The following is a 13,994-nucleotide window of genomic DNA, read 5'->3' on the forward strand; positions in this document are numbered from 1 at the left end:
AGAGATGAATGGATTTTAATATTGGGATGTGCCTGTTGTTTTGCTCCCTTTAATATAACATTGAGTCTAATTTAGAAGAACCCCCTGTTTTTTTCTAATCTGTAACCACTGGTGCCCATCCACTAGTTTGCTCTGATAGTGTACCAATAGACCTGTTACCTGAGTGCTTTCATCGTGGAATCCTTCCAAAAAGCTCTCCAGCAGCTCATCAGCATTATCAATGCGCTCTGCATACTCTCCTACAATCCAGATCATGGCTGCCCGGGCATCAGGCTCATCCAGGGAATCCAAATTCTCACATAATGTGGCAATAATGCTCTCGTACCTGTCAGAAATGGCACATCATCATAATCCAGCTTCACTTCCGACAAGTCAACCATGTCACTAAAATAACTAACATACTTGTTGGGGTATTTGCGGAAGATGTCCCGGATGACAACAATAGCTTCTTGTACCACATAATTGACCTTGGTCTGAATAAGGTCAAGGAGGGTGCTCACACAACGCTCTGCAGATTGCTGTTGGGAAAAAAAATTAAAATTAAAAAATTAAAACATTTATACGTACAATATATAAACAAAACAAAAAGTGGACTACTAAGAGGCAAAAAAAAGAAAGGAGATACAAAGCTTACTTCAACTTTGATGGCACATCTTCCAATGGCACGAACTGCTTTCCTAACAAAATCAACATCCACTTCAGTGGCGTATTCCTTCAGTTCCGCTAACACCTGCAGCAAAAGAAAAGGAAAAAACAGGTCTTTAAGGTTCCTGCACATGGTGCAGATTTGTATGCAAAAAATCTGCACGAAATCCGCACCAAAAACCACATAGAAACCGCACAGAAAATGGGATAGTGCGGATACTTGTGCATTTGCACTGCTTATTGGGTGAGCAACTGGTCATGCTTGTTTTTCGCAATGAAACTGGACTGTTGGGCAATGCATACAGTGAAAATCCATGGGACCAGCTTAGAAAAATCTAATGACTAGAGCTAACTTCACGTGATCAGTCATCGCCTTTCACATTTCGACCAGACTGTAGACACATAATGGAAGGATTTCATGAAAACAAGTGAAGAGAGCACGGCGACACTAACCTGAGCAATGTTGGCCTGAGATGCCAGTCGGATCATGATATCCAATTTCTCCAATTTCACATAAATGGGATCATTGTATTTGACAAAGAACACCTTAATTTCTTGCTTCAGGATCTCTGGTCTGGTGTGACGGCACAAAAGTGATAAATTAACCAATTGCACGACTGTATTTGCAGAATTTTCTGTCTATTCATTACACATAAGTACATGCATTACTCTCTTTCACTGCACAATAAAAATAAAAAAAATACAAACATTTTTGGTAATGTGCATCGATCGTCATTACAGAGGATCAGCTCTCCTGGCAGGTTGGTTTTCATACATACTTGCACCTTCCGTAAAATTACAATTTCACTGCATATTTTCTCAAAACTATGTTTTGCCATTCATCCGCTATGCCTCCTGGAAACGTGTATTTATACACTACCAGGAGAAAAACAATGATACAACAAAAGGACCATTGTTATTTTACGGAGCATATAAGCAAGTCGGCAGAGCCGAGATTTACCAGTTACTGCTAATCATTGCAACATCACCTGTGAGGATGACATTATTAAAGAGGTTGTCTAACTTCGGCAATTCACATTTATTATATAGAGCAAGGTAATACAAGGCACTTACTAATGTACTGTGATTGTCCATATTGCTTCCTTTGCTGGCTAGACTCATTTTTCCATCACATTATAAACTGCTTGTTCCATGGTTACGACCACCCTGCAATCCATTACTGGTGGTCATGGAAAAAGCACAAGCCCATGTTCGCTCCAGCGGTTCCAGCCACCAAAGAGGTTGGCGCTTTTTCCTACAGTGTGCAAGCGCAGCCACCACTGATGGATGGCAGGGATGATCGTAACCATGGAAACGAGCAGCGTATAACGTGATGGAAAAATGAATCAAGTCAGCAAAGGAAGCAATATGGATAATAGCAATACATAAGTGGCTTGTTTTATCTTCCTCTACATGATAAATGCCATTTGCTAAAGTGAGACAACCCCTTTAATTCCAGTTTTATACCTAGATAAAAGAGGAGTAAAATGCTTGAAAGACTTTAATCTCCCGTAGAACGTTTAAAGGGGTTGGCCACTTTCTGGTTATTATGGACCAATGTGTTTTTGAGATGATTATATGGGACCTATTAATATAGCCTTTGTTGAAATTCTGAACCATTTTCCATATTTCATAAGGTACACAAAGTCTTTTGTGCTGTCCACATCGAGGTCCTGTCCAAAATGGCTGCTGATGGAGGGTCATGTGACCAGGTAAATCACCTCCATGTGATGTCTCCTCCATTCAAACACACTGCTCCCACTACCTGCACTTGCACTGTTGTGAGTTTGGTGCAGATGCATTGTATTAGAATGGAGGAGGCTGAGTGATGCCTGGTCACATGACCATCCATCAGTGGTCATCTTATGGACAGGACCTGTATGCGGACAGCACAGAAGATCTGTCTTAACATAGGGGTATGACTTATGAAATATAGCAAGCTGTGCAGAATATCCACAAATGCTAAATCAGTAAAAGCCATACAGTCACACATTGGACAAAAGTAGCCAACCCCTTTAAGAGTAAAAGGCACGTGTAGCAGCCAATAGGGCTGGGTCTGCATTTTACTGTTCAGCGATAAGCTGAATGCCGGCTCCGTTACATGATGGACACAAATGGCATGTGATGGACCCTACTGACTATACCGGGGTCCATCAGCTCTCTGTTACTGCAGCGGATCCTACACCATTCTGACTGCTATTTTTTTTTTTTTAAGGATTCTGCAACGGGAGCTCCTAATGGCTATGATCACAGCCTATGTGACTATTACATGTATTTAACTTCCTCTTAGTGGGAATTGATCAGGTTTCCCCAGTGTATCTGCCCAAATGATGTTCTTGCTGTCACAGAAAGGTGCTGGCACAGCATTGGATATTCTTCAGTACTAAAGTAAAGCATTAAAGTGTAGCACAAGATGCTAGTCTTCATATCAAGTAATGTGTGTGCCTGTAGAAGTACATGCATACAGTTCAGTGACGTGTGGAAAGCTGTCCCTTAATAACCCCTTAGGGACCGGGCTTATTTTCACCTTAAAGGGAACCTGTCACCGGGATTTTGGCCATAGAGCTGGGGACAGTTTTGATCGATATGCAAATTAACCTCATATGTGTCCTGTATCCGGAGATGAGTCCAGCGGAAAGGAGCCCAGCACCGCCCTGCGTCCTCCGAATCTCCTCCTTGCTGGCGGACGTCACAGTGCTGGAGCGCCGAAATCTCACGATGCGCGAGCTAGCGCATGCGTAGTTCATTCCCTGTGCTGATGCCAGCACAGGGAATGAACATGATGCTGACACTGCGCATGCGCTAGCTCGCGCATCGCCAGATTTCGGCGCTCCAGCTCTGTGACGTCAGCCAGCAAGGAGGAGATTTGGAGGACGTGGGGCGGTGCTGGGCTCCTTTCCGCTGGACTCATCTCCGGATACAGGACACATATGAGGTTCATTTGCATATCGATCAAAACTGTTTTTTAACACAATAAAAGCACAGAGAGCTATGGGGACTGTGTATTGCAGATGTGCTAGCGGCCATCTAGCAGCCCATGTCCCCAGCTCTATGCGCAAAATCCTGGTGACAGGTTCCCTTTAAGGACCAGGCCATTTTTTGCAAATCTGACAAGTGTCACTTTATGTGGCGATAACTTTAAAACGCTTTGACTTATCCAGGCCATTCTGAGACAGTTTATTTGTCACATATTGTACTTCATGACACTGGTAAAACAGAGTAAAAAAAAAATCATTTTAATTTATAAAAAAAATACCAAATTTACCTGAAATTTTAAAAAATTTGCTAATTTTTAAGTTTCAATTTCTCCACTTCTATAATACATAGTAATACCCCCCCAAATTGTGATGACTTTACATTCCCCATATGTCTACTTCATGTTTGAATTATTTGGGGAATGATATTTTATTTTTGGGGGATGTTACAAGGCTTAGAAGTTTAGAAGCAAATCTTGATATTTTTCAGAAATTTTCAAAAACCCACTTTTTAAGGACCAGTTGAGGTCTGAAGTCACTTTGTGAGGCTTACATAATAGAAACCACCCAAAAATTACCCCATTCTAGAAACTGCACCCCTTGAGGTATTCAAAACTGATTTTACAAAGGTTGTTAACCCTTTAGGTGTTTCACAAGAATTAATGGAAAATAGAGATATCATTTCAAAATTTCACTTTTGGCAGATTTTCAATTTTAATAATTTTTTTCCAGTTACAAGTAAACTACAGAATCAGAGCCATAAATATTGAATTTTGTTTGGCTGTTATATATATTACACTTTTGTATACGCTGCACATGTAGAGGCACTCGTTATATATTTATTTACATTTAGTCAGAGACTACTGGTTGCCGCCTGCTCTTGACACGTGCATTCTTTATTGTTGGTATTTTATAAAAATTTAACTTTTATTAGTTATTTATTTAATATATTGTGAGCACTTTCATCTAACCTACTGACTTAAAAATCTCCACAGTAGACCCTTAGTGTGCTGGATTATTGTTAATTTCCTTCTGATGCTGGCTTAATATTGCGGTAGCAGTTTATTATAAGACTAGCTGTCTTTAAACAAAATGCTTCTGTATGCGCTCTCTAGACTGACTGTAATGGCACTGTTATTTCTGCTACTGCCTGCTAGCTTTTCAGTGTCTATACTTGCAGACACATTGTGATATTGGCTCAGCTCTATTGCTGTGATGGTAGCTATTCAATCGTTACACTTTTCTGCTCACTAGACACTCTCTGTTACTTATTCAATTCCTTGACTCAGTTTCTAATAGCGGCGCTGTCACTCACTATGCTGCCTAATAGCTACTTGGTAGCTTTCACACTAATGCTGGGTCTGCTGTGATCTAAAAACTAAATCACACAGTTTTACTCCAGGTTTTCATAACAACCCAGCCATTTTTCTTCACTGCTGTAGGAGAGCTTTAAGGAAATCTGTCACCAGGATAATCGCTGTTGAAATAAAGCCATGGCCTATCTGGTTAGGCCATGCCCCTCCCACTCAGCCGACTGAGATTAAAAAAATGAAGGTAAAAATCAACTTCTAGGTCGCGCTAAGCCATGCCCCGATCTGGTTAGGCCGCCACGCCCTCAGCTGACAGGGATTGAAAAAATAATCAACTTCTGTCTGCTGCAGAGGTAGGAGGGAGTGCGACTTTCTCCCTGCAGCTCACACTCAGACAGTACAGTGCTGCTGTCTTAGAGTGAGCTGTTCAAAAGGACACGCCCCCAATCCAGCAAAGGCCACTGTTAAGGGGGCTGGCATGCTGTTAAAGTCACTGTTAAAGGGGAAGGCTGCTGTAAAGGTTAACGTTAAGGGGGTGGGCTGCTGTGGAGGTCCAATTTTAAGGGAAGGCAACACTGTGGGGTGGTCAGTGTTAAGGAGTGGGGGGCTGTGGAGGTCACTGTTTTGGGGGCAGGGTGCTGTAGATGTCACTGTTATAGTGGATAGTGTTGATATCTTTTAACGACACACACAAACATTAAATGAAATAGATTAAATATACCCGAGGCGAGGCCGAGTCCTTCAGCTAGTATATACAAATATTACTTGCCTTTTTTGGACAATAAGGTTGATATTTCTTAAAGCCACATATTGCACTTCAGGCTCCCCAGAAAGCAGGGTAACCAAAGGAGGTGCCAACTTCTTTAGAAGCATGGTATAGTAATCAGAGTCTTTAGGTAGCAGTTCTAGGAACTTCATCAAAACTTTGACAGCAGACAGAACTACTGCCGAGTTGGCATGTGACAGGCGAGGAGTGACACGTTCACAGATGCTGATGAAAAGAAGAAGTGGATTAACATATGAAAGAGAGACAACAAGGTAAAGCTGGCCAAACACTTTAATTGCGATGGACCAAAATCTCCTTTGGTCATCAGCTCTGAACTCTCTACAACCACTGAATACTTGGTTTGTGTGGTTTCAACAAGGAAAGAGGTCAGACACCTGTGGACATATCTCCTTTAGGGCTCATGCACACGGTCGTAATCTTTTTTGCGGGCCCGTGGAACGGACTTGTGGAATGTTGACAGCACACGATGTACTGAGTGAATTTTTTGCAGTCCCATTGAAGTGAATGGGTCTGCATCTGATGTGCAAAAAATGTGGATCGGATGTGGACCAAACATACAGTTGTGTGCAAGAGCCCTTAAAAAGAAAGGATCAGGCATGTGAACCATGAGTCCTGATATTCATGAGGACTCTGCTCTCCCCACTCCAGCCGTTGATCGCTACAGAAAAAGATATGTAAATCAGCGGTGGGGGGAGTGAGAATATCATACTGAACAGCTCCAGCACTGAAGGCGTTTCAAGGGATTGTAAAGGATTAGAAAGACATGGCTGCTTTCTTCCAGAAACAGCAGCACACCTGTTTATAGGTTTTGTCTGCTGAAGTGAATGGGGCTGAGCTGTGATACCACACGCATCCTGTGGACAGGTGTGGCACTGTTTCTGGAACAAAGCAGCTATGTGTTTCTAATCCTGGACCACATTTTAAAGGGTTTCTATCAGCAGGAAAATGGGTATTAACCTGGCTGACATTAGTGATTGACTAATGTCAGCCGAACATAACTGTATTAGTGCCATCTCACTGCATGCTGCAGTTATTGAGAAAAAAACTACTTTTATAATATGCAAATGAGCCTCTAGGTGCAGGGGGCATTGCTCCTGCTTCTAGAGGTGCCGTCCCATTTACTATTCGAATACTGAAGGGGAGGGCGCAGGCGTGAGATTTCCACAGGAGACAGGGCCGGCAAGCAGACCAACGGTCAATCAAGTGTAGCAGGGCGTGGCCAGAGGTGGGAGAACGGCGCCTCTAGGAGCAGGAGCAACGCCCTCCTGCTCCTAGGGGCTCATTTGCATATTATAAAAGTATTTTTTTTTCTCAATAATGACAGCACACAATGAGATGGCACTAATATAGTTATGTTCAGATGACATTAGTACATCACTAATGTCAGCCAGGTTAATACCCATTTTCCTGCTGACAGAAACCCTTTAACACATGATTTTAGCAAAACAACTGGAACAATTTAAAAGGGGTTGTCCCATGTTTAATGTAAAAAATTAAAATCAGACATCATATAGTACATGACAACCTTTTTCTAACAAAGCTAGAACCAGCCCTGTACCTCAAATGGATCCAGAGATCCACCATGCATTGCTCCAATTGCTCTGCTAGATTTATACCAAGCTGGCAGCTCAAGGGGAGTGGCCTTTCCCTTACAGCTCGGTGCATTCTTTCTGCTGCAGCTCTCTCCTTATCAACTGAGCATGTGCGGCCATCTCAGTGAGCTGGACACAGAAATAAGAAAAAAAATGCATGTGGCGCTATACAGATACATTTTATTGAATAACTCATGGCTATGCTAAGTTTTTAATTACATGCAATTACAAAAATATTCAGATCCTGGAGTTGGTTTGAAAATTAGAATATTTGTGTGTGACAACTCCTTTAAGAAAGTGGCAAAACATTTTGCAAAGGGAATCTTTCACTAGTTTACGCTTCCCTTAAGGTGGCCGTACACAGAAAGGAGTTAGTTGGATGAACAGCGGTTGAACAATCAATCATCTGGTCAACAATTGTTTTGTAGATACAGCCATACACATTTTAGTCCATACTGGCCATCACAGTTGTTTAAACATACATGCCAGCCGATGGATTAAAGATCTTTCAAAGAACGATCTTCCGTTCACGAAAATATTAAACATGGTTGACTACTTTTCAGACCATAAAGGTCTGTCATCGGACAGCTAAAAAGATAGTTTGTTGTTAAATTTCACCTGATGAACGTTCATTTTGTTTGAAGACTAACAGCTTAAGGACCCAGGACGAGAATGCTCCTCCTAAACAGCCATTACTTTGCGCCCCAAGACGAGCATTCTCGTCCTGCTGTCCATCCTCCTGCTGACCCATGTGCGGGGCCGCAATTAGCAGCAGGGGCCCGGCTATTACGGACAGCTGTATTCCTACTGCATCCACCAGCATCGGTGGTAACGCTGATGCCAGTGGATTAACCCCTCATATGCCGCGGTCAGCCATGAACGTAGAATATGTTAGGTTTGCTCTCCCTCTCCTGATCCATCAGGTCCCCGCACTGCGGTGGCGGGGACCCGATGGTTGCCATTGCAGCCTCAAAAGGTGTTGGGGACCAGCAGCTACGGAGGCCTGTGAGGACCAACCCCCAGGCTGGGTCTCATAGGCAAGCTATCAGTGTATTATACTGTGTTAATATATTACACTGATAGTCAATGAAGTACAGTACACATGTATTGTACTGCACTGAGACAGGGATCAGACCCTGTAATGTGGAAGTCCCATAGTGGGACAAAAATAAATGATGATCTTTTGTACTGCACAAAAGATACAATTACATGATAAACGAGCGTTTTGCTTGTTCATCGGGTAATTGGCGGTGCATTTACACCTCAAGATCATCTGTTCAATTGTCGGCCCGTGTAAAGGGCCCTCAATGCACATGGCCACCTTTAGTTAGGAGAGCAAACATCTAGTGACAGATTCACATTAAGGGAGTTTAATCAAATGTACTGCTCACCTTTGTGCCTCCCTCTCATCCTTGGGATTGTAGTTAGAGAGACAGTCCAAAATGAAGATTTGGCCCCATTCTGTGCATTCGTTCAACGCAGTCAGCAGTTTGTTGATATTTTGTGGATTCAGGTCAAGGAGGTTACTATTCGGATGGGACTCACTGATCTCAGATAGTGCAGCCACAGCATTGGCTACCACCTAGATAAAGAGGGGAGGATAAGTATTCAACCTAGGCACAAAACGTGCTAGCATATATTCAAAAATACAAAACTTTATTGTCAAGTCAAAGATACAGATACAATAATAAAAGATGCGCAGACATACACCAGAGAAGCAATCAACCATGGAAGTCTGTAGCAGGACAATATACAGTAGAGTAAAATAAAGTGCATGTGCATATCAATAGTTTCACTTAATATTCCGTACAGTAGAGTCAGGGCTTGTGCACAAGACCGTCTGTATTTTGTGGTCCGCAAAACATGGATCCGCAAAAAATACGGATGACGTTAGTTTGCATTCTGTATTTTTCAGAACGGAACAGCTGGCCCCTAATAGAACAGTCCTATCCTTGTCCGTAATGCGGACAATAATAGGACATATGGAAACGGAATGTAACTTCTGTTTTTTTTTGCGGACCCATTGAAATGAATGGATTTACATACGGTCCAGAAAACAAAGACGGACACGGGAAGAAAATACGTTTGTGTGCATGAGCCCTAATACAAATAGGTACAAATAATGACATCTATGTCTGGTGAAACATGCTGGGAACGTGATCACCACTGCAATCTAAATGTATTGTACCTACAGCATAACTACGGGTGGATCAGTCTCCTGCATTACATTTTCTCCTATTATGGGTATCTTGAAGCAAACTATTGATATCTACATGTACTTTATTACAGTCTTCTAAAGCATATATTATCCCGCTACAGACTAATTCCGGAATATGATTTCTACTCATTATTTATCTATATCTTTGACTCAACTAAAAAAAAAATTGTTGTATTTTCGAATATACTCTAGCATTTTTGCTTGTGGTTTTGTACATGATGTTTGTGACACGTTCACCGTTTTAGTGACGGCATGCCCACTTTATATATTAATTATACCATCCTAGACCAGACTATGACAGGACCCTCCACAGCATCACAAGCCTCCTTATGAGACCTCATTCTGGAGCATCTATTCAGATAACTCTGTGTTGTGCCATTCCTTTATTATTTCTACTAGAGGTTATGAATGAACTGCTACTGGTTAGGATGGGTGTTACCAGTTGGGGGGGGGGGGGGGGGTTCCTGCACAGTCACTGGTAGCACTTATTAGAGATCAGAGTTGCTCATTTCTTTCTTAGGATACCTGTCCTACAGGACAGTTTCTGCCCAAAAAAACTACGCTGGGATTTTCAGATGGGACGATCCATCTCAGATCAACCACAAAGTCAAACAGTACTCTTATCTAATGACTCATGTGTTGTCTCAGCATCTGTTTGACTGTGATTGCGGCAATTATTATTACCAATATACTATTTGTAGAAAAGAGGGCATGCATCTGTTTAGAGTGAGCAGAAAGGAGAGGGTTTTAATTAAGAAAACAAAGGCGAGGCCCATTAAGCCATCAGTTAGACTTCATAGGATGACTTGTACACTTCAGCGTCAAAGCCTGGACACAGCTATCTCAGAGAACAGAATTTTCGGAAGAGTGTCTGAGGAGGACAGCAATGTTTGTGTCTTCAGACTTCACAGTGCGACAAATGAAAAGACCCATTATCCAGGCAGAGCGACCGCTGATTTTGAACACTACATGCTTATAAAGTCAATTACATGCATTTGCGATATCTTGGGGCTTTAAACACACTGCTCTGAGATAGCACCCTATCACTCACACTTTCATCCTGCCTACTGTACAGGGAGATGGGAAATGAGGCCACTTTCAGAATGACAATTCAGGCGAAATGGAATATGTGACTAGGACAGTGTCCTTTATATTACAGAATCTTACACATCCTCTATACATTCTGAATGACTGCGCTCAAAGTTGACCAGACAGCTGAAAAGCAACCTTCCTAGAGACAGGTGTGGTCAGCAGAGGACATTCACTGTCACTCACATCAAGCAGGACACCTGATATTGGAAGGAACCTTGATTAGCAAGATGGTGTCCCCAGTGAGCGGCAGCCCGAAGACTCATGGCGCCTGTACCAAATCAATTCATGTACGTTTTTTGGCTGAGCAGCTTGGTGAAGTACATGGATTTGACCAGAGGTTCGTTTTTGTGTTTTATTTTTCGTCCCAATCTTCCTTGAGCCATAATTTTTTTTCTGTTCACATAGCTGTATGAGGGCTTATTTTTTGTGGGACAAGTTGTACTTTCTGGTTATTGTTGACTAATGTGTATATAAGATAATTATATGGCACTTACTAAAATAGCCTTTGTCGAAATTCTGCACCATTTTCTGTATTTTATAAGGAACACAATGTCTGTTGTGCTGTCCACACAGAGGTCTTGTCCATAAAATGGCTGCTGATGGATGGTCATGTGACCAGGCAGATCACCTCCATGTGATGCCTCCTCCATTCATCCACACTGCTCCTGCACTAAACTCCTAACAGAACAAGTGCAGATGGCAGGGGCAATGTCTCTGAATGGAGGAGACATCACACGGAGGTGTTTGCCTGGTCACATGACCCTCCATAAGCAGCCATTTTATGGACAGGGCCTCTGTGTTGACAGTACAATAGACTTTGTGAACGTTATGCAATATAGCAAATGGTGCAGAATTTCAACAAAGACTTTATTAGTAAGTGCCATATAATCATGTTATATACATTTTGGTCAACAATAACCAGAAAGTGGCCAACCCCTTTAATATGGCATACAATGTTTGAAACAGCGGAGACCCGCTAGCCATGACGCCCGCTGCACGCGCGCGAGTGGCCTCCCTGTTTACCCAATACCGTACCTATATGGTGCTGGTAGCAAACGGGTTAATGAACTTCAAGGGGACAACCCTTGGGATCTATCAGACATTTGAGATCTAACCTGTCAATATGCCATAAAAGTTACAGGCGGGACAACCCCTTTAAAGAGTGTCTGTCAGTAAGATCATGCCTTTGTAACTCACGCAACTGCCGACTTTGCTCACTTGAATAAAATGTTGCCTATTTCTAGTAAATCTGTGGCTCCACTGAAGAGAACTTCAACTTTTAATCAATATGAAAATTGATTGTTAAATGCACTGAGGGCAATGCCACTCTAGTCCTTTCTCTGCCCAGCCCATCACTCAAAAGTGCTTGTTGCTCCAAATTCCCAGTTACTTGTGAATCTGCCCCAAACAGAGTACAACCGCACTGTCATCTGAGGGCAATTTTACATAAACTGGGCTAAGCTGTTAGTGTAAGGCACCGTTCACACATGACATGCTCCAATACAATACATGCTATTAATTACAATATGTGAATACATTGAAATGATTCCACAAATTATAGAACATGTCCTATTATGGTCCTTTTATTGAAAGAGAACAGTTCTTCCTATTAATGGGAGTGAGAAATGTGTAGTGCACAAGGAAAGTATCCATATTTTGTGCATCCATGGTTTGCGAACTAAAATACGGACATGGTTGTGTGCATGAGACCTCAAGAGAATCTGTCACCATATCATGTTACCCTCCCCCCTCCTTTCTAATACCACTGCAGTATAGCTGGGAGAGCCTTTTTGTAAACTCACCTTCTAAGGCTACTTTCACACTAGCGTTTTTGCTGGATCCGGCAGGGTTCAGCAAAAACGCTTGCTTCCGCTACTGATAATACAACTGTCTGCATCCGTTATGAATGGATCCGGTTGTATTATCTGTAACATAGCCAAGACGGATCTGTAATGAACTCCATTGAAAGTCAATAGGGGACAGATCCGTTTTCTATTGTGTCAGAGAAAGCGGATCCGTCCCCCATTGACTTTCAATGGAGTTCATGACGGATCCATCTTGACCATGATAAAGATAATACAACCGGATCCCATGCTGCGGTTTTCTCTCCGGTATGAGAACAGAATGCATTTTGGAACATTCCGTTCTGTTCAGTTGCGTTTTGTCCCCACTGACAATGAATGGGGACAAAACCGAAGCGTTCTTTTCCGGTACCAAGACCCTATGACGGATCTCCATACTGGAAAATATTAACGCTAGTGTGAAAGTAGCCTTACCCGTGCTGTGATCCCCTCAAGCTCTGATGAGTCCTACTAATGATGTGCAGTCCTGTTATGCATACAGGCAGTACTGAGGCCCGCCCATCTGCTCTTATTATCAAGAGGTTGGGCAGAGTGCAGGGAACATGTGGTTCCTTTTTAAAGGCTATGTACACTTTTGGGGACAATTTTTTTTTATTATTATTGCATTATACTTATTTTGAGCTAAAAATATTTTTTTCAATTGGTACTTATTAATGACATTGAATCGTATTTTGTGTACAGAGCTGACATGCAATACCAGTTGCCTGTGGATTTTCTGTCTTTTCCGTCACCTGAGGAGCAGAGGGACTCCTTATCTCTGCTCTCTGACATTATAAGCACTCATTATGGCTCAGTTCTTATCTTACTGATAAGAATGTGGCTTAAGTAAGTGTTTATAACCTTTTAGTAGTTTAGAGATAAAGGTTATTAGATGACAGCACAAAGTGAAATTACAAGTCACACAGCTAGAAAAACAGTTAAAAGGGTTCTGCACTTTCAATTAACTGATGATCTATCCTCTGGATAGATCATCAGCTTCTGATCGGCGGGGGTCCGACACCCGGGACCCCCGCCGATCAGCTGTTTGAGAAGGCAGCGGCGCTCCAGGAGCGCCGCGGCCTTCTCACTGTTTACCGCCGGGCCGCCCGCCCACTGACGTCACGACTAGTATCAACTACAGTGGGCGCGGCTAAGCTCTGTTCACTTGAATGGAGCTTAGCCGCGCCCACTGTAGTTGATACAAGTCGTGACGTCAGTGGGCGGGCGGCCCGGCGGTAAACAGTGAGAAGGCTGCGGCGCTCCTAGAGCGCCGCTGCCTTCTCAAACAGCTTATCGGCGGGGGTCCCGGGTGTCGGACCCCCGCCGATCAGAAGCTGATGATCTATCCAGAGGATAGATCATCAGTTAATTGAAAGTGCAGAACCCCTTTAACCCTTTGTGACTAAACAGCTCAATATTTTTAATAAAGGCCATTTAAAAAATATGATTTTTAGCCAAAAATACTGTATTTTCCGTATAAGACGACTGGGTGTATAAGACGACCCCCAACTTTTCCAGTTAAAATATAGGGTTT

General features: G+C 42.6%; 1 protein-coding gene across 1 annotated transcript in view; it reads right to left on the reverse strand.

The window, feature by feature from the left end:
- Positions 1–13,994, reverse strand: part of LOC122932006 (AP-1 complex subunit beta-1) — a 114,588-nt gene that overhangs the window by 61,599 nt on the left and 38,995 nt on the right. The window contains exons 6-11 of the mRNA XM_044286146.1: positions 8,701–8,891; positions 5,700–5,921; positions 1,099–1,219; positions 635–730; positions 403–518; positions 160–325 (exon numbers count right to left, since the gene is read on the reverse strand). Of these exons, the coding sequence (XP_044142081.1) occupies positions 160–325; positions 403–518; positions 635–730; positions 1,099–1,219; positions 5,700–5,921; positions 8,701–8,891 (912 nt within the window). The remainder of the gene's footprint in view (positions 1–159; positions 326–402; positions 519–634; positions 731–1,098; positions 1,220–5,699; positions 5,922–8,700; positions 8,892–13,994) is intronic.

This window comes from Bufo gargarizans, chromosome 3, assembly GCF_014858855.1.
Source record: "Bufo gargarizans isolate SCDJY-AF-19 chromosome 3, ASM1485885v1, whole genome shotgun sequence".
NCBI classification, from domain to species: Eukaryota; Metazoa; Chordata; class Amphibia; order Anura; family Bufonidae; genus Bufo; species Bufo gargarizans.